At 34.9% G+C, this 22,443-nt stretch overlaps 1 protein-coding gene across 1 annotated transcript in view; it reads left to right on the top strand.

The window, feature by feature from the left end:
- HDAC9 (histone deacetylase 9) overlaps positions 1-22,443 on the top strand; it is an 804,896-nt gene that overhangs the window by 733,010 nt on the left and 49,443 nt on the right. Inside the window, exon 24 of the mRNA XM_029233513.1 lies at positions 20,168-20,252. Coding sequence (XP_029089346.1) covers positions 20,168-20,252 — 85 coding nt within the window. The remainder of the gene's footprint in view (positions 1-20,167; positions 20,253-22,443) is intronic.

The raw sequence follows: 22,443 nt of genomic DNA, 5'->3' as shown, positions 1-22,443 counted from the left end.
GTGTGTCCTTAAACCTGAAGTGATTCTCTTGTAGACCGCATGTAGTTCAGCCTTGTTTTTTTAATCATTCAGCAACTATATATCTTTTGACTGGAGAATTTAGTCCATTAAATTTAAAGAAGTTATTGATATATATGGGCTTACTGTTGCCATCTTGTTGTTTCCTGGCTGTTTCGTACTTCTGTTTTTCCTCTCTTGCTGTCTTCCATTTGTGAATTGATGATTTTGTGTAGTGGTATGTTTTGATTCCCTTCTCTTTATCTTTTGCGTATCTACTATAGGTTTTTGCTTTGTGGTTACCGTTAGGCTTACATAAAACTTCTTATAGTTTTAATAGTGTATAATATTTTAAGCCAATAACATTTTAATTTTTAATGCTTAGAAAAGCTCTACATTTTTATACTTTCCTCCCACAATTTATGTTTTTGATGTCAAAATATACATTTTTTATACTGTGTAATCATTAAAAATTATTGTAGTTATGGATTATTTTTAATACTTCAGTCTTTTAACCTTTACACTAGAGTTATAAGTGATTTACCCACCACCATTACAATATAAGAGTATTCTGAATATGTATATACATGTATGTGTGTGTGTGTGTGTATATATATATATATATTTATAATATATACATACTTTACCAGTGAGTTTTATATACTTTTATGTTTTCATGTTACTAGTTAGCATCCTTTAGTTCAGCTTGAAGAACTCCCTTTAACATATCTTGTAAGGCAAATCTACTGGTGATGAATCCTTTAGCTTTTGTTTGTCTTCAAAACTTTATCTCTCCTTGAATTCTTAAGGACAGCTTTGCTGGGTGAAGTATTCTTTTTTTTTTTTCTTTTTTTTTTTTTTTGTGGTACGCAGGCCTCTCACTGTTGTGGCCTCTCCCGTTGCGGAGCACAGGCTCCGGATGCGCAGGCTCAGCGGCCATGGCTCACGGGCCCAGCCGCTCCGCGGCATGTGGGATCTTCCCGGACTGGGGGAACGAACCCACGTCCCCTGCATCGGCAGGCGGACTCTCAACCGCTGCGCCACCAGGGAAGCCCCTGGGTGAAGTATTCTTGGTTGGCAGTTATTTCTTACTACACTTTGAATATATTATCCCATTCACTTATGGTTTGCAAGTTTTCTGTTGAAAAATCCACTCATAATCTTAATGAGATTCCCTTATATGTAACAAGTTGCTTTTCTCTTGCTGCTTTTGAGATTCTCTCTTTGTCTTTAACTTTGACAATTTAATTATAATATACCTTGGTGTGTGTCTCTTTAGATCCATCTTATTTGGTATTCTTTGGGATTCCTGGATCTGGATGTCTGTTTCTTTCCCCAGGTTAGGAGAGTTTTTAGCCACTATTTCTTCAAATACACTTTCTGGCCCTTTCTCTCTCTTCTCCTTCTGGGAAACCTAAAATGTATATGGTGGTCTGCTTAGTGGTGTTCATTAAGTCCTTTAAGCTATCTTCATTGTTTTTCATTCTTTTTTCTTTTGCTGTTTTGATTTGATGAGTTTCACTGCCTTGTCTGAGTTCCCTGATCTTTTATTTTACTTGATCTAGTCTGCTGTTAAACTCCTTTATTGAATTTTTCAGTTCTTTTATTGTATTCTTCAGTTCTGTGATTTCTGCTTGGTATTTTTTAATATTTTCTTTCTCTTCGTTGAAATTCTCACTTTGTTCATGCATTGCTCCCTGACCTTGGTGACCATATTTAGGACTGTTATTTTGAATACTCTGTGGGGTAAATCACTTATCTCCATTTCACTAAGATTAGTTTCTGGAGATTTATCTTCTTTTGTTTGGAATATATTCCCCTGTTTCTTCACTTTCCTTGACTTTCTTTGTTGGTTTCTGCACATTATAAAAACACCCACCTCTCCCAGTCTTGATAGACTGGTCTCATTAGGAGATGAACTTTGTCTATCAGCCCAGCCCAAGCTCCTGGTTACCTCTCAAACCTTTGTGATTGTCCAAGCCACAGTCTTCATTGTTAGTGGCTCCCAGTAGTTGAGGGTGTGCCCAGACCTATAAGTGTCCATAAGGCAAGAATCACAGTCAGCACCTAGAAGTAGGCTGATTAGAAGCTGGCTGGAAAGTATGCAGTCAAACCCCTTCCAAAGAGAAACTGTGAGATGGAAATTTTTGCCTTTCCTTCTACACTGAGCTCGGGTGTGTTGACATGAGGGGTACTCCTGTGCCCATTTAAAACTTACTTCTTTGTTTGCTACAGTCCTATGGGACTAATAAACACATGCTCTATTAGCTATCAGAGCTAGGTGATTTGGGGTCCCGTCCTTCAGGTCACAACCATAAAACTTGTGGTGCTAGTTATGTGAACAAGCTCCTTCCATGGAGACACTTGGTGACTTGGTTTTATTGTTGGAGGGAACCAGAAGAAGAAGGCAGGAGAAGTGCCCACCAGCTATTGAACGCTCTGGGGAGAATCACAGTCAGCATCTTGATGTGAACTAATTAGAAGCCAGACCCCTCAGGCAGCAGCTTGTAAAGTATGTGGTCAAATCCCTTGCAGAGGAAGACTGGGAGATGAGCATTTTTGCCTGCTCCCTCTGCACTGATCCTTGGGAGGATAGCTATAGTATTGATGGTATGTGCTCATATACTTAAGAACTGCTTTTTTGTTTGCTATGGTCCTATGGGACTCAAGAAACCAAGCTCTGTTGGCTTTCAGAGCTAAGTATTTTGGGAGCCCATTCTTCTGGTGGGAGCCTTAAAAGTTGGGGTGCTAGATGTATAGTCCAAACCCTTCACTCCTCAGGGAGAAGCTGGGAAATGAGTATTCATGGCAAAAGTGTATCTAAGAATTTCCCACCCATTTTGATATGGGTATTTTCTCATTTGCTCAGTGTGTAGTCATCACTCAGCTAGTCTCTTTCAAGGGAATTGCTCTGTTTGTAGCTATACATTCAGTGCATCCATGGGAGGAAGAAAATTCAAGAGCCTCCTGTGTCACCATCTTGGTCTGGAGTCTTAAAAATATTTATAAAGTCTTTTTTTCGGTCACCATTTGTAAATTCTTTCGGCTGAGAGATACATACTATTTCCATCTTACAGATGGTGATATCGAGTCTCAAAGAGGTTTGAGAAATCCATTCAAAGTCATGCAGCCAGAATGCAATAGATCCAAGACCTGAACTTGAATTTACATTGCCAAAGGTCATTCTTTTTTCTTTCACATCACATAACTAAATTGCAACATATTTTCCTGACTACTCTGGAGAAGACTTCAGATCAAATTACCATTAGGTTCACTTCCAGACCATGGAAAGCTTTTGGACAAATTAATTGCAATTCAACAAATATTTCAAAGTTCATATGCATTCATTAATATTATCATATCAGTTCATTTATTTTTATAGTGAATGTACAGAATGTTACAGCTACTTTATATATTTTGCCTTTTTTCACAAACTCAAAATATTACTTTGCTTATAAAATAAACATATACAAAATCATTTTAAAAATCTGTAATTCATACTATTCTTTAAAAGTAACTCATGATGGGCTTCCCTGGTGGCTCAGTGGTTGAGAGTCCGCCTGCCGATGCAGGGGACACAGGTTCGTGCCCCGGTCTGGGAGGATCCCACATGCCGCGGAGCGGCTGGGCCCATGAGCCATGGCCGCTGAGCCTGTGCGTCCGGAGCCTGTGCTCCGCAACGGGAGAGGCCACAACAGTGAGAGGCCCGTGTATCTCAAAAAAGTCATTCATGTTTTCACCTGCAGTATTTATGAAGGGGAAAAAGTATATTTTCTTCTGCACACTGAACACATAAGTTTTATTGTCATTATCTTACAAACCTATGATGTCTCAATATGATTATTGTGCTATATTTAAGTAAATATGTACATTTTTAATTTGAAGGAAAATATGAGACAGAAAACTTGAGCACTGCTCAAGTCTTTACTCCGTTGTGTAATATTAGCATAGTAACTCAAAGGATGTAACTATCTGGTGATTAATGTTGTTATTAGTGGACTGCTAATTCATATCACACATAGGTCATGGTGTCTAAGATTTTCTAAATATTGGAATATTTCTGAGATTCCTATGAACAAATAACATCAAGCAGAATGTTGAGGTTTTATTTTTTGTTTTTTTTGTTTTTCATTGAAATCAGGGAGTGCAAAAAATGAATACTACTTCTACCTTATCAGTTAATGTCGGGCTGTTCTATTTGCCTACCAGATAACGTATTTTGCATATTCACCTATATTCTCAAATTACTTATTTCATTTTAAATATAGAAACATTTTAAGGAAGTAGACTGGTTTTAATATTTGCATGCAAAGGCTTACACCAGATGTGCAGAAAATCACAGTATGGTATGGATTGTGGCTCCATGGATGATTGACCTGCCCAGAAAGAAATGTTACCCAGTTGCAAAAGCCAACTACTTTTCCAACTATGTGAAAAGAAATTATGGATTTCACTGGCTCTATTTGAACACATTCATTCAAATGACATTCTATCTCTGTGCTCTTGTAATCTCTGCACTTGGCCCACTCCCTTCTTCCAAGGGAGGATTTCCAGTGAAGATGGAATAATTTTTCCTGTGGTCTCTTTCTTTAAAAGATGATTGTATTTCAGAACAGATGCAAGTCAGTTGTATGGAGTTACATGTTTTTCTTAATTTATCTGAATTTACTAAAAAAGCAAAATGGATGTGTTTTGTACCTTCCTTCCCTTGTATGCTCATTTGACTAGGATGTCTTTGATCATTTTATTATATAAGCTATACCTGGAGATGAAAGACACTGTTTTCATAGAACAGTTACTGACATTAGAGGGATGTCACCTAATTTAAAGTTTGAGACCTATGCCTTTTCTCTATGTTTTTAGAAAGACCAGGCTTGAAATAGAGGAAGGGATAAAAGTACCATTGGCCAATCTTAAACATGCCCACGTGTGTGTATAAATGCTAAAAATTCCAGTAAGTGATAAACTAAATGATTTTTTTTTGCTACATTGACTATTTAATCAACTTCAATTATCTGGATGTCTTATAGTAAATTTGATTTAGTTATTATAATACCCTAAATGCTACCTGTTCCTTTTCATTGGCTGTCTTCAATTACACAAGCACAATCTAAAATTTGTTCATTATGAACTAAACAAGAGAGATTTAAGTAATCTATGTCTTTTTTAATTGAGATATCTTAGGGATATAAGCAAAAATATAGATTTTTCACAAAATACTTAAAGGGTAACAGATGGATTTGGTATATTGAACTTTGAAAGGTAAATTTTGGTGTGTCAGGTCTATCAATACACAGAGAAACAAAGCTAAGAGAAAGAATGATTTTTTAAATGAAAAATGGAAGAAAAATACATATGTGTTGTACATTATAATTCATTTGAAAAAAGGAAATGAAAATGTAATACTTGAAACAACTTATGAAACAAAAAGTTCTTCTCTCTTTCATTGACAATATAATTTATAATCCATGGCCTGGTTTTCTGTATTTTTTTCCAGTTCAAAGGTCATCATGACTAACAGCATCACTACACTGAAGTTTTAAGTTTCATTCCCTTAGAAAAACTAATATATAAGGCATAGTGCTTGTACCTCACCATTGAAAAAAAGTGCATACATGTCATTTTCATAGTAGTATGTGGTAGGCTCTAGGTAAGAAAATAAAAAAGGATGTCTTTCAGGATACCAATTATTGCAATTTCAAATCCCATTTTCCTTCCAAACTCCCTTTTCAAGTGATTAATAGGGCAATTATAACTTATTATCCGGGATTTCACTTTTACAAATAACAAAATGTAGTAAAGCTTGAGCTTAAAACATTGGCAGAACATACACTGGCTTCTCAACACTGAACATGCAATTGAACTCAAATTAGGAAGGTCAAGAAGGGCTTTTTTGAGAGACTCTGCACTTTGTCAGATGTATTTATTCATGTGCAGAGGATTTAGAGTTCATAAACATTTTGCCAGTTTTTTGAATGCTATTTCTTTTCCTTGTTGTTCTTGGCCAGGCCATGTCAATACAGCAAAATGCTGCTTCATATGGCTTATTATCAGCAGAATAATATGTATTACATAACCCAAAGGGATTGTAAAATCAGCAGGAACTCTTGGCTCTGCATCTCAATGTAGATACATAGATGGGTACCACAAACTTGATTTTTTTAAAAAAATTAAGTTATCTGAGTGTTACAACCAAAATAGGCATTTCTTCTTTTTAAATATTTTTTATCATGAAAGTGATCTAGTTAGCAAAACATCTCTTAACTATTCTTTTAAGAAATATGCAGAAGGTCAGTCAAAATAATATACTATTGGATTAAAACTAATTTGAGCATGATACAGGAAATGCCTTGAGGCAACTGATTTTGAAGACATACCAGAAGTCCATTTTTTTCCTTTTTGTTGGCAAAGTTCAGGACTTAGATTTATCAGTCCAGTCACTGTATGATGAATATTTTTGAACTTCTTTAATGAAGCACTTAGAAACTCCAGCTTGAGGATTGTAAGAAATTAAAGTGACTATCTAAATGTGAAGAATCAGTTTGCTTGGACTAGCATCAGAGATACCTATGTGAATAGTCACATCGTTTGTTAGTTGTAGTAATAGAAACATCTGTGAGGTTCTCAGAGACACTGATTTTGGTAATCTGCATTTGTGCTGGCTGGCAAACAATGTCACAGTTGCTTTAAGGCCACATTTGCCTACTGTTATGCAAAGCCAATTAGCAGCACCCTGGGTTGCTTCCTCTGAAAGAAATTTTCTTAAGAGGTGAGAAAAGCTTAAGCAGTTGGCATTCCTATGGACTTTAAAATAAAAACATTGAAAAACTTAAGATAGGTAAAAGAAAGGAGAGTACATATAGCACTAAGAGCCTTGAGTAGTGACTTGAGAACACGGCCATTAAAAGACCACCTGTCAAAACAGAATAAATGACTGTTTTAAGCTTGTTAGAGAAAAAAAAAAATTGCCATAGACATGGAAGCTGTTGAGATGATGCTGCAGCCTCTGGTACTGAAGGTTCTGCACTTAACATTTGAGTCTATAGCATGTCTTCTCTTGATCTCCCTCACTCTTATTAAGGTTTGGCTTCTAGGCCTTTCTTCCTTCCCTCCTTTCTCTCTCTCTCCTGTTGATTAGGCTCAGCTGCTTTTATTTGACTTGATTTCAGCTACAGTGGCTACACGTAGTGATTGTGTATGTTTATAATCTTTCCAAGATGACCTTTTGCTCTAAAGGTGCTGAAAAATCTCTCGAATTGACTTAAGTGTTGACAACCACCGCTGAGGTGAACTGTTGAGATGTTGTTGTCTGAGTTGCTCATCAGGGGTTTGTTTGTATTAGATTTTGAATGGATGAGCCATTTTACCATCTTTTTCATCCTTTAGATGATGTATGGCTGACTCCATCGGGGAACTGGTGTGAATCTGGGAAAGCTTACAAGCTCCTAAATAGTTGCAAGTCATGAGTCGAGAGAGGGAGAAGTGACTACAGGGAAAATGTGTGATAATCCAGAGTAATGTCTTTCATGGTCTTTTCTTAGACTTTGAAACCTATCCGCACTCTGAAAAAGTGTATGGATAATCTAAAGAGTTAAAATGTTTTGGAAAATATTATTTGAAGATATTCTCTGTTGTATTGATAGATAAAGCCTATGAATTTGCATTTCTTAAAAGCTTATGAAAAGTAGAGCCAAAGTGATTGTGGAGTTTTCTGTTTATCTGTTTTAGCAAATGCCAAATAAACTAGAAGTTATCTGGATAACTCAAAACTCCATCATGCAGATCTTCTGTACTGATTGTCTTTAGGCTTTTTAGAAGGTGTTAAAAGGAATGTGGGCTGGGAACCTGGACACTTCTTAGGGTTCTGGTTACCAATAAAGGAGAGAAAGCATTTCTTTTCAGTGGTGAAGTAAACATGTTATGATGTTCATTTGTCTGTCTATTCATTCAGTAGTCTTTTATTGGACATCAATTTTATACCTGTAAGTTCTGATACAAGTAAAAGTAAAAGAAATATAAACAAAGTACTTTGGGAGTGTAATGTAGGACCCATTATTTTTAACTATAAGGATGGAGGAGTATTTTAATAGAGGAAGTAACTTTTAACTTTGATCTTGAATAAAAATGATAATTTGACAAGCTGAAATCAAAGCAAAGAATTTCTCTCTTGTAGTGGAGATAACATAGATAAAGACATTAAGACTTCTTGGAATTGTGGATGACTCTTTTTTGGGCTTGTTTGTTTGTGGCAGAGGAGAGGATACTTTGAGTGGAATAAAAGTGAATTATGAGATTGGATCAGTGGAATGGAATACTGTAAGGAATTAGAATTCCTGTGGACAATATGGAAGACTTGAACAAATGAGTCCCATCCTTTGTGGTAAAATAACAACAAAACAGTGTGTGCATTTTGAATAAGGCAATCTCATGCAAGAAAACAAAAGTTTATTAAGGAAATAATTGTTAGGAACAATTTCCCCAAAATTATCAACAAACAAAATAATAGCCTATTAGTGATATGTTAGAGCTGTCTCTTAATGGCTTGTGAGTACTAAGTGTGTGCATCTCTGCCCAAATCTGAGTTCAGTGATATCACATTGTTAGCTTGAAATAGGCTATGGTAGGAGTATTTACACCATGGAAATCAGCAAATGCTACAAATTACAACTATTTTTTTTGACAGTCAGCTGTTAAACATTTACCACTGTACCACTGCTGCATGATATGAAACAGGTCTTAGCAGAAAAGTCAATATTTCAAACACAGTATAGTAAAAATCTCTTTACGTAACAAAATAATTAAGGGAAAACAGTTTAAAATATGCATATCAGCAGATTTAAATAGAGAAAACAAAAAAGCAAATGAGGGTAAGACAAACAAGAATAAAAGACAGTGAAACATGAGGAGTTACAAAGTATAATTATCAGATTTAAACTTATTTGAAAAACAGGGACAAGGAAACAAGATTTTTTGCTTATAGGATGAATTAAGCCTTTTTTTTTATAACAATTGATGTCTAGACTATGGACATTACATTAGGAAACTACACATAAAGCACTGACCGCACATCTCTTAAATGTTATTGAAACTTCAGTTTAACATGCACCTTTTAATATATATAGTATTTTCCTAACTCAACTGGGTGATTTGGAATATTTTCTCATTATATTGCATATTTACACTCTTACCTCAATGTTTAAACAAAATATTGATAGTGTGAATTATCCAACTAATTGTATTCATTATCCTCTTTCTAATAGACCACCATGCCTCCTTCTTTTTACCTTTAAGTTCATTTTTAATTATTTAGCTAGTTATTGCCATAGATGCTTAAATATGCCATCATGTCCAAACTTTCCATAGTTAAGTACCATGGAAACTGTGGTATATTATTTGGATATGATAGTGGATAGAGGCACTTCCTCATAGTCTTCCTCCTTCCATTCATTGGCCAATATATTGTATAACCTACATTTATCTAGGCTGGGGTAGTTTTGGATAAAACTCAACTAATAGAATAATAACCATGTAATAATCTCAGAGTCTAGCCCCGCTGTCCCTCATATTTTATTAAGGGAATTCCTTCAGTATCTCCTGTGAGCTGAATGGCCATGACTGTACCCTTTGCCTCTTGGTCCTCCTGATAGTCTCATAAGACTTGTTAGGTTTATATCACTTCTCTTGGCCAGAGATGTATCTTTATTGCTGTGTGATATCACCATTGTCTATATGAAGGTAGGTTGCAGGCAGACTCAGTCTGAACAATTGCAATAGTGTGTCAGTATAGTAACTTGATTATCAGTAGAATCTATTCTGATTTACTTTTGTTTCGCATCTATTTGGTCAAGAATTTTAACGACTCCAAATGAGTAAAAGGGGTTATTTTGAGAATGACTCATGAATCACAATATGGATAAAATTATATCTAGGTTTACTTAAGCAATCAAATTAAACATATACAACTAATTGCAGGCATCTCTAAGATAATTATTTCAATGGGAGCTGAGTTTTAACCACCAATCCCTCCTCACTAGGGGATCCAGAATAGTTCCTCAGCATGGAGAGTCAGGTCTTCATGGCACTCTGCTTCCCTTATCCTCTTGGTCTTGATCATCATATTCTTCCAATGTTCCACAAGATCTTTGACCCTGACAACTGAACCTTTTCTGCACTTTTTTTCTGAGTTGCTTTGCATGTTATAGGGGACTTTCAGTTCCCTTTATAAGTGAATTTGTGGCCTGTATCTAAGAATGTAACTTGTTCTTGCTGCAAAACCTATAATCTCACTTTTTTTCTTAGATGCACCATAATATAGTAGAAGAAGCATGGACTCAAGAACCAGACTTAGTTTCCCTATTCCCTTATGTCATAAAACATATCCTCTTTTTAAACTGCTTTTAATGATAAGATATAATATTCATATAGAAAACTGCATTAGACGTGAATGTACAATGCAATGAAATATCACAAATAGAACACATATATAACTGTCAACCAGGTCAATAAACAGAATAATGTCAGCACCTCAGTAGATCACATACACACTTTCCCAATCAGTACTTCCTTTCTCTTTTCTGAAAGTAACCAATTTTCTGGTTTCTAACATAAGATTTTAATTTATCTGTTTTTGAGCTTTGTATACATGAAATCACACATATATATATATATACACACATATATATATGATTATATATATATAACTTCTTTTGCTCAACATTGTGAGATTCATCCATACTTGTGCAATAAACTATAGTTTATTCATTTTCATCATTATATAGTATTAGATTCCATAAAAAGACTTTCCAGGACAATGTCATGGTTTATTTATCTATTCTACTTTTAATGAGTAGAGGGAATTTTTCTAGTTTGGGGGCTGTTGTGAACAGTACTGTGATAGACATTTTATAAATGTTTTTTGGTACATTTGTACACACATTTCTGTTGAGTATATATCTAAAAGTAGTATTGCTGGGTCATGGGGTATGCATGCATTTAATCTTTGTAGATAATACCAAACTGCTTTCCATAGGGGTTGTCACAATTCATACTCTGTCAGCAGCATATGACTATTTCCATTGTTCTGTGTCCTTCCAAAACTTGGTATTAGCAGTCTTTTAAAATTTTAGACATTTTTGTTGTGTGTGTAGTAGTATATCATCATGGCTTTGCTCTTCCAGAATACTAATTAACTAAAACAGCTCTTCATCTATTTATTATTTGTACATACCATTTTTGAAGCACCTATTCAAGTTTTTGTTTACTTTCAGATGGACATTTTCTTACTTATTTGAGCAGTTCTTTTTTTAAAAATAAATTTATTTATTATATTTATTTATTTTTGGCTGTGCTGGGTCTTCGTAGCTGTGTGGTCTTTCTTTAGTTGCAGAGTGCGGGGGCTACTCTTCGTTGTGGTGCACGGTCTTCTTATTGCAGTGGCTTCTCTTGTTGCAGAGCATGTGCTCTAAGCACACGAGCTTCAGTAGTTGTGGCACGTGGGCTCAGTAGTTGTGGCCCACAGGCTCCAGAGTGCAGGCTCAGTAGTTGTGGTGCACGGGCTTAGTTGCTCCGCAGCATGTGGGATCTTCCCGGACCAGGGCTTGAACCCTTGTCCCCTGCATTGGCAAACGGATTCTTAACCACTGTGCCACCAGGGAAGCCCTGAGCAGTTCTTTATAGATTCTGTTGTTGGTTTCATATGTTGAAATACTTTGTCTGTCTTTTTACCCTCTTAATCATGTCCTTTGATAAATAAAAATAATTTTCAATGTAGTAACTTATCAATCATTTCCTTTGGGATTAGTTCTTTTTGTATTCTGTTTAAATATTCTTTCTGTATACCCAAAATCATGAAAATATTCTCTCTATTCTCTTCTTAAAGATTTTTGACTTAAACATTCAGATGTGCAGTTCTTCAGGAATTGCATATGTATATGGCATAATTTAGAAGTCAAGTTTTTTTTAATGTGGATGTATAGTTGATCAAGTACCATTTATTGAAAAGGCCATTCATTCCTTGTGGCTCAGCAGTGGTATCTTTATCCATATATACATGGAGACTCTAGTCCTTTCTGCAGGTCTCATTATCTATCCTTGAGACATTATCAGACTGTCTTCACTTACATAGTGTTATAAGCAATCTTGATATCTAGTAAAACAAATCTCCCAGTTTGTTTTTCTTCAAGACAGTCTTGGTTACATTTGTCCCCTTTGTGTTTTCATATACAATTTTAGAATCACCTTGTGCAATTTCACAAGACACATATAAATGGATTTAGTTCACCAATAAAAGCAAAGATTATCACATAGTAATAAAAAGTGCTGTTTAAAGGGACACTTTCTGTGATATAGTGATAAAGTTTGAATATAAAAAATGAAGAAAAGGGACTTCCCTGGTGGCACAGTGCTTAAGAATCCGCCTGCCAATGCAGGGGACACAAGTTCGATCTCTGGTCCGGGAGGATCCCACATGCCCTGGGAGGATACCACATGCCGCGGAGCAGCTAAGCCCGTGCGCCACAACTACTGAAGTCCGTGTGCCACAACTACTGAAGCCCACGTGCCTAGAGCCGATGCTCCACAACAAGAGAAGCCCCTGCAGTGAGAAGTCCGCACAACACAACGAAGAGTAGCCCCCGCTTGCTGCAACTAGAGAGAGCCCATGCACAGCAATGACTACCCAGTGCAGCCAAAGATAAAATAATTAATTAATTTAAAAAATTTTAATGAATAAAAAATTAAACTACATTAACTTACTGAATGAAAGCTTACATGGCTCCATCAGTATCACTTTAGTGGATGTTAAGACAAAAAAAGAACTAGAGTTAGAGATGCTTCATAGTGGTACAATATTCTATTAACTGGTAGGATAAAACAACTTAAAATTGTGTTTTAATAACACAGCTTCAAAACATATCAAGCAAAAGTTGAATGAAACAAATGGAAAAATAGTTAATACCACAATCATAGTGACAGACTTTAAGACACCTCTTTCAGCAGCTGATAGAGAAAGAAGACAGTAAAAAAGGGGGGTATGTATAAGACTTAAACACCTTAATAAACCTGCTCTAATTGAAATAAATAATAGGCTTTACCCAGTAACTGCAGAATATCATTCTTTTCAAGGACACATGTAAAGTTTTCAAAAATAGACCATATTTGGGGGTATAAAGCAAGTTTCAGTAAGTTTCAGCTAATGGATTTCAAACAGAGTATAATCTCTCATAGTGAAACTAAACTAGAATCTATATTATATAACAAATGGAAAGATATCCTATGTTCATGGATTGGAAGACTTAATATTGTAAAAATGCCCTTACTACCCAAAGTAATCAAGAGATTCAATTACAATTCCTATCAAAATCCCAATACTGTAGCATTTTTTACAGAAATAGAATTCTAAAATTCATATGGAATCACAAAGGACCACAAATAAAAAAGCAACATTGAGAAAGAAGAATGAAGTTGGAAGCATCATATGTCCTGATTTCAAAATATATTACAAAGGTACAGTAATCAAAACAGTAGGGTACTGCCATAAAAACAGACATACAGACCAAGGGAACAGAATAGAAAGTACAGAAATAAATCCACACATATATGGTCAACTGATCTTCAAAAGAGTGCTAAGAATACAAAATAGAGAAGGGATGATCTCTTGAACAAATAGTATCGGGAAAACTAGATATCCACTTGTAAAAGAATGAAACTGCACCCTTATACCATGCACAAAAATAAATGGGTAAGTAGTTAAATACTTTAACATAAGACCTCAAACTATAAAAATCCTTAAAAAAAATAAGGGTAAACTTTTATGACTTTGGTCTCAGCATTAATTTCATGAATATGACACCAAAAGCATTGGCAACAAAACAGAATAAACTAGTGGGACGACATCAAACTGAAAAGTTTCTGAACAACAAAGAAGACATTCAACAGAGTAAAAAGGCAATCTATGGAATGGGAGATAATATGTCCAAACCATATATCTGATAAGGTGTTCATCTCCAAAATATATAAGGAACTCTTAACAGCTCAGTAGTAAAATATAGTAAACCTGATTTTAAAATGGGCTAAGGACTTAAATAGACATTTCTCCAAAGAAGACATACAAATGGCCAACAGGTATATGAGAAATGCTTAGCATCACTAATCATCAGGGAAATGTAAATCAAAACCACAATGAGATATCACTTCACATCTGTCAGAATATCAGGATGACGATTATTTAAAAAAAAAAAAAAAACCCAAAGACAAGAAGTGTTGGCAAGGACGTGGAGAAATTAGAATGCTTGCATTCTGTTGGTGGGGATACAAAATGGTGCGACTGCTATGTAAAACAGTATAGAGAGCTCTCAAAAAATTAAATATAGAACAACCATGTGATCCAGCAGTCCCACTTTTGGGTATTTATCCAAAAGAATCAAAATCAGGATCTCAAAGAGATATTAGCACTATGAATACTGAAGCCCTATTCACCATAGCCAAGATGTGGACACCAGCTAAATGTTCACTGACAGATGAATGAATAAGAAAATGGTATATACATACAATGGAATAGTATTCAGTCTTTAAAAGGAAGGAAATTCTGCAATATGCAACAACTTGGGTAAACCTTGAAGACATTATGCTAAGTGAAATAATCCAGTTGCAGAAAGACAAATACTGTATGATTCCACTTATATAAGGTATATAAAATAATCAAATTCATAGAATCAAAGAGTGGAATGGTGGTTGTCAGCACATGAGGAGAGGGAGAATTGCGGAGTTACTAATCAATGGACATAGTGTTTCAGTCAAGCAAGATGAATAAGCTCTAGAGAACTGCTCTATAACATTGTACCTATAGTCATTAATAGTGTACTATACAATTAAAAAATCTGTTTAAGTAGTTAGATCTCATGTTCAGTGTTCTTACTACAATAAAATTAAATTAAAAAATAAAATACCAGTGATGTAAAATAAAAAGATGAAGTATAAAACAAAACTTTTAAAAAGTGGTTGTATAATTTGAAATAAAAAGATAATTGGAAAATCTCATATATTTGGAGATTTCAAAATACAATCTCTTATGTGTCAAATCACAGTAAATTTAGTATTTTGAGCTGAATAATTATGAAAATATGAAATATCAAAAAAAGTGTAATATGTATAAGCTGAATTTGGAAACACATGTAAAGCTTTAAATGTATATATTAGAATAGAAGAAAGTTTAAAATTACAGATAGAAACACACAACTCAAGAAATTAGGAAATCAAAGCAACAAATTAAACATGAAGTGAGTGACTTAAATATAAAGAAACAATGAAATAAAAATAAGCATATAATATATAAGAATTAAAATGTCAAATTTTAGTTCTTTGAAATAATTAACAAAATTGATAGCACTCTAGAAAGACTGATTGAAAGAAAAGTCCTACATTACCAGCACTCTGAATGAAAAAAAGACTTTACCACAGATTTTAGTGTATTAAAATGATTACAAGAGAATATTAAAAAAAAAAAACTTCATGTAAAAGAAAATTGAAATTTTATTTGAAATGGAAAAATTCTTGTGAAAATAAACTGAATCAAAAAGACAGAAAATTTGAATGCTACCATAATTAACAAAATTGAATCTTCAATACCAGATATACCAAGAGAAAACACCAGGCCCATATAGCTTCAGCAGTGAATTCTGCTAATAATTTATACTGTTTTAGAGTAAAGGGGAAGATGGGAAGAGAACACTTCATAACTGATTTTTGAGGCTAGTATACTATTGACACCCAAGCTCAAAAGAACATTATAAGAAAAGAATATTACAGGAAAATCCTGCTCATAAGCATAGCAGTTAAAACCCTAAACAAAATATTAGCAGTTCATCATTATCTTAAAAACCCATAATATAATTGTGTTTAGGCCAAGAATGTAGGATATTAACATTCCAAAATAAGTTGTTATAATTCACCACATTAAGAGAATGAAGAAGAAATATAACCATTTCAATAGATGTTTAAAAATTTGTTGATAAATTAGACACTCGATTATGAACTACTTTTGATAAACTGGGAATAACTTATTAGCTTGATAAAGGATATCTACAAACATCCTATAGTATGCATCAGATTTAAAAATGAAACATGAGAATTTTTCTTTGAAATAAAAAACATGACAAAGATATTCACTCTTAGTGCTTCATTTTAACATTACACTGGTGGTCCTAGACAGTGCAATAGGGTAAGAAAAAGAAATTTAAAAATATAAAGATTGGAGTGGAATAAATAAATCTCTGATTATTCACAGAAGATATGATTGTATAAAGCCTATACAAAATTATTTGTTTATACATCATTGAAATTAATAAATTAGTTTAACAAAATGGATGGTTAATTTAAAAATCAATTAAAAATCAATTATTTTGATTTAAAAATGAATTATCTCTGTTGTTTTCCCAATTCTTTTAGTCTAAAAACATACCCTGATTATGGCAGACAGCCAAGTGGAAGAACATATTCCATGTAGGTTTGTTAGCTATGGCGAGCCAAATAAAGCCTATCTCCCCATGTTTTCTCTCAATTAATCATTCCTCCATTCATTCAACATGTTTTTTAAATGCCTATTATATACCAGGCTCTATCTTTGCCTTTAAATTGCTCACAACAAAATAGAGCATGACACACATGGCTGACTACAATATAATGTGTAGAGTAATAAACAAGAGAATTTGTGTGGAAAGGAGACAAAGAGTGGAAGCAGTTTGCTCTATCAGAGAGGATTTTAGAAAAGATTTCAGAGCAGGCAGTGTTTGTGTTAGTCCTTGAATGATTTAGTAAGGTTTCACCAATTCAAAGAAGGATAGGGAAAATACAATTCAGAGGGAACAGAATAAAGGTATAAGAGTATGCCAAGTATACTTGGCATATTTGGGAAACATAATATAAAAGCTAAGAGTACTTAGTAGATCCTTTGCTTGGTTGATGTGTGCATCTGTCCTCTTGTATCTGTTATATTTTGCAAAATCTGTTTAGCTTTTCTCTTCTGTTCTTTTCTCAATCATGAAAATAATAGAGATGATTTTCATGTCTCATAAGTACAAAGTGAGTTTTAAAACTTCTACTCGAGCTTCTCCAAGGATACCCTTGCCTTTTTCCATAAGTGCATCTTAGCCAACTAAAGTGATTTTTGATGATTTAAATGATCTGATTCTAAAGAATCTGAAAATTATTTATTCACAACATGATAATGGCCCCAACTTTTATGGTGTTTTAAAATAGCTGTAGTACTTAGAAATTACATGGTATATGCAATTTAACAAACATCTGAATTGTATCAATAGGGTATTGCAACTTTCTGTAAAAGATGTAGAAAAGTAAATATCCCTATACTGAGTCCGAAAATTTATATAAAGAATTGCAGTAAGTAATGATTGCATTTAAGCTTTAGATATAGGAAACCTAGATGAGAGCTTCAAATGTCAAGAAGTTGTGTTAAAATCATGTAGTGTATCTTATAACTCTATTATTACTTGATGGAATTGTGCAAAAAGACAGTGTGATGGGTGTGTGATATTTCCTACATCTGCATCTGTTTGATCTCAGTATAACTTTTGCATGCAGAAGTTCTCTGGTTTGCATAAATTATTTCCTTATTTATCTTTTAATAACTCTTACTAACATTGATTAGCCTTATTGCCAGTGTTTTTGCTACATCTTATCGGCCAAACTAGATATATAACACAGCTTTACTGTATATTCTTATTTTTTGCTCCAAAGTTATAAAATATGACTATTTGTTTAATATTACTTTATTACAGTTAGTTATTAGATTTTATTAATAATGACCAATACTCATAAATATTTATTAAACAGATGCTTCAGTCAGATGTTTTTAGTGCTTATAACTGTGAATTATTAAATCAACAAACTCGTTTAGAAAAGACAACTCAATTCTGTGGTCCCTGTATACAAGGTTTTAATATTATGAAAACAGACTAAATGCTGCTTGCCTTCTTGCCAACTGAGAGTATTACCCATTACCTTCTCAGCAGAGCTACTAGAGAAAAAATAAAGAACCTACATTGAGAACTTTCTGAATTCAGCTCTGTCTGTGTGTATACACTCAAAATGAAACAAATTGGGGCAATTTACTGAAGGTTAAATCCTCTAAATGACATTCACCTAAAATATGCAGGGAAATGGTTTGGGAGGCTTAAATTATCAATGTAATTGCCTTAATTCTCTAGGTTGCTTTCATAAGTAGACACAACTTTATCGTATCTAACTGACAATTCCAAATTGGAGGTTTAGGGTTGTTTGTATTTTTACTCTCAACACTCTGCATCAAGTTTACTTTCTACATAACCCAGGTCCTAAAAATAGCCCATGGACCTAATGTGAGAGCGATCTAGAAGTGAGGTTTTTACATTAATGATGTGCCTGTAGCTTTCTTTCCAGTAGCTAGCACCTTTCCGTTTGTCAGCATTTTACCCTGAAGTCTCAGGAAAGCTTGTTTAAGAACTAAATATGCTCATACTATGTTGTGCTTTTATTCTTAAGTATTTGAACATAGAGTGATATTTCAGAACATTTTGTTAATAAAGTCTACCTGATTTCTATTAAAATTTTTCTCTAAGCCCTGAGAGAGAAGTGAAAGGAAAGATTATTTATGAGCAAGGTAGCTCAGCCCTGTCTAATTCTTGAGTAAGAGTTTTCCAAGTAACCTTCCGTTTATGATTCAGCAATTCCTCTGAGTTAAGAGGGTGTTACTAGTATAACATATTTTTGAAGATACTATCTGAAATACCAGATTTTTTAAAAATGATTTTTAACAAATTTTAAGAGTTTAAGATTGCAGAACCTTTCACTGACACTGTGGGGTTTTTTTTTTCCTCTTGCCAAACTGTACTGCAAGTAAACCTTTTGATGTTTTAAATGTTTTTCTTTGGCAGCTAAGAAAAACACTCTGGAAAGTTATATTTAGTGAATTTACCCATGTATAAATATCCCTGAGCTAGTCTGTTATCCTATGGCATCTGGAAGAAAGGTGCTATTGTTTTAGATTCCATGATTAAAGTATAGAATAATCAATTCAGAGAGACCCTGGGGGGAAGATTCACTCACACATTCTGTGGAAACTTGGAATCCCTGAGTTTTTTAGTTTTTTTCTACAGATGAAGAGACATAGATGGGTTCATGTTTTAGCACAGCGTCTAGTGACATCGTTTCCCGTTCTTGCCATATAATAGTTTGGCCTATTTGAGACTACTAACTTTAAATTTTCTAAGAAAACTTCTTCGTTGTTGTTAATCCCTTTTTACTATTACTTTCCTCGCTTTCTGGGTCACAATAGCTGGACAGCTATTTTGTTTGCAAGTGCTTTGCTATGCAGTTTGTCCTGCTCCACACGAAGCCACATCGCCAAGGTGTTCCCAGGGATGCATCATCAGATTTAGTTCTGCCAGAACACTCCATAAATTATTTAAAGCTCTTCTTCATTTCTTGCAAAACAATGTTTGCTGAGCTTCCCCATGAAAAATCAGTGTAATTCCAGAAGATCAGGATAGATTTGCAAGACAGGAATTTGTCCTGTGCTTCCACATGGCTATCTGCATAGATGTGAATACAGTGGAAGTTAAATGAAAATGTACAGTTATTTTACTTTTGGTTTTATTTGAGCATTTTCTCTACCACTTATTCAATAGCAGTTGAATAAGAGCAGCTATGTCTCGTGGCGTTCTGCTGTGAAGTGTCCAAAAGTGTAAGGTAGTTAGGTGTAAAAACACCACAAAAGTATGGATAATAGACTGCCCACCTTCTGTCTACTTCAACTTCCCTGAGGTTTCCTTTGCAGGGCCCAGCTGCATATACAGACATGATGGAATTTGGTTTGTCAGGAACCTACAAAAATTACACAAATAACTCGGATTTTTAATGAATAATACACAGACATGCACCTGCTTCAGGGACTTCATAGATTAGTTTTGTGACCAGTAGAAAATCCCCTTGGAATTCAATTACATTGCTGCAAAACAGAAAATAAAACTGGCTACACTTTTGGAACTGGTATCAGCAAAATGTTAAGTAGTTCTTGGAGCAGGCTTTTTTTTTAGGTTGTTTCAATTTAGTTTGCTTCTGTGAAACTTACTATAAAGTCATAATGTTCTGCTCATATCATTATTTACCATTCTTGCAGCTGGAGCCACTTGCAGAAGATATTCTCCAACAAACTCCGAATATGAATGCTGTTATTTCTTTACAGAAGATCATTGAAATTCAAAGTATGTCTTTAAATTTTTTAAATATTTCTAATAAGGTACTAATTAAGCTTATATTGAGAATTAGAGCACATGAAAAATATATTTGAGCTTCTCAAATATAAGGAATATATTTAAAGTAATTATAATTTCCACATATTACGTATTCATACCTAAATGTGTTGTTGCCTGCTGTTAATGTGGCAATCTTATCTCACACTGATAACGAAATTCAGAGACTCTAGATTTAGAACCTTGTTTTTCTCATATTTTCCAAAAGTGTTTGGATTTTTTTCCATTACTGCCACTAAGTATCTACTCAGAGCTATGAAATTAACATAGAAATTGTGATTATATTGTCCAGTCTTAACTGAGGTAAGTTATCTCCTAGTGATGCTGGAATTCACCAGTCATTTACTGGTTTTAAGTTTGTCAATAGAGGAAAAAGTTCACGAGAAAGCCTACTAGAAAATCCAACTGAACAAAAAGGAAAAGTCAGAGACCTTTTTACTATCCCAGTTCCTTTCACATCACTGTTACTTTCTCAGGAATGATTCTTTTTTAGATGATAACATGCATGAGTGTTCACGCACGCATGCGCGCGCGCGCATACACACACACACACACACACACACACGTACTGAAAGCAAGCACAAATTGACATGAAAGTCAGCATGAATGGGAAAACCAAATGGCAAAATTAAGTGTGAAGGAGGATCAGAAAACCCTTAGCTTTGCTACTCTTTTGTAGAAGCATTTTTTAACACCGCTGGAGAAGCCACCTTCCATCTATCTCTGAGTCCTTGTCTTTGCTTGCTCAGTAGTAATTTGGAGATATGGTTGTGACTGGGGTTCTATGTTATCCGTTCATCTGGTGCTTATGCAATCTAATCTAATACTTCATTAAGGTGACCAGCAGCATAAGAAATATCTACTTTTTACACATACAGTTCTTTTTTTTTCTGAGTATTGTTTTTCCATTATATACACAGACTATCAAAAATTATTGTTCCTTTGTATATTATGATCACATCACTTTCAATAAGCATTCTTAAAATACTTATTACATGTTGATACATGATAACTTGAGCACTTATCAAGGCAAGGCACAGAAGAGGAATAAGGCAGTTTCTAGCATTAGGAAGTTTACAGTCCAGTGAGTGAGAGGCACTAAAATAGATCATTTCAATAGAAGTCACAACATGCACTGAGATCATGGACAAGAAACAGTCATTTTCTTAAGTCCCTTGCAGCCAGAAGGAGAAGTACTGCAAAGTGAGGAAGGTTTGAGGAAGGCTCGAGGAAGGCTCCTTGGCGGTGATAGGGCCTGACCTTGGTCTTAAGGTCTTATTACCGACCAGGGCTCTTGGCCTCCTTAATCAATAGAAATTGATCAGGGGCCAGACAAGAAATTCAGGCTAGGCTTTATTGCGGCCCCTGCTGCAGCAGCCCGGAGCAAAAACAAACAACAGATTCCTTTGTTTGCTTGCTCGCTGAGGAGGGGGGGTAAGCTTGCTCTTTATGTGAGGTTGAGGATAGGGTTGTGTCCAGGGGCCGGGCCAGAGGGGTGGCTTAGGTGTTTTGCCCGCCCCTTAGGTGGTGGTGTGTGCAGGGAGCATGCGCAGTACCCTGCTTTTGCTTCAGGCTCTTCAAAAGTGGCTCTTGGGTTTTTTGGTCCCTTTGTATCTTTTGTCCAGAATTGCCCCAACTGGGCACGCAGGCAGTTATTTTTAGTCCCATATAGTTTCTTTGTATTTTGTTGCTTGAAGAGAGGTGTGTCCAGGTGTAAGCGTTACAGCAGTGCAGCAAAGGGTCCCAGGTCCCAGTTTGTCTCAGTCTGAACAGGATTTTGGCCAGATGAAGAAAGAGTGAATGTTCTGAAGGAAATAACAGAAGCAAAAGACTCAATTTTCACATAGGTGTAAAAATTCATGGTCTATATATGTCTTTAGAAACCATGCTGTTGTCTGTTGCATTGGATCTAACTTGCCAGTAATGACTTTCCACTGCATGATGGTTTTCCTTTCACCACTGACATTTTTGAGTGACTTGTACAGTCTACTTTAGCCAAACAAACCTGTTTGACTCTTGAAAAGGATCCACTGAACTATCAAAATTGGCTGGATAAGAATTCTGCCCCTGTGGATTGTGAATCTCTGTCTTTTGCTCCAAAATGCATTTCAAACACCCAACACTGACCATTTCCCCCATTTAA

Source organism: Monodon monoceros, unplaced genomic scaffold (assembly GCF_005190385.1).
Source record: "Monodon monoceros isolate NGI ecotype Baffin Bay Population unplaced genomic scaffold, NGI_Narwhal_1 Super_Scaffold_2, whole genome shotgun sequence".
Classification (NCBI taxonomy): domain Eukaryota; kingdom Metazoa; phylum Chordata; class Mammalia; order Artiodactyla; family Monodontidae; genus Monodon; species Monodon monoceros.
This window is presented reverse-complemented; position numbering and strand designations above follow the sequence as displayed.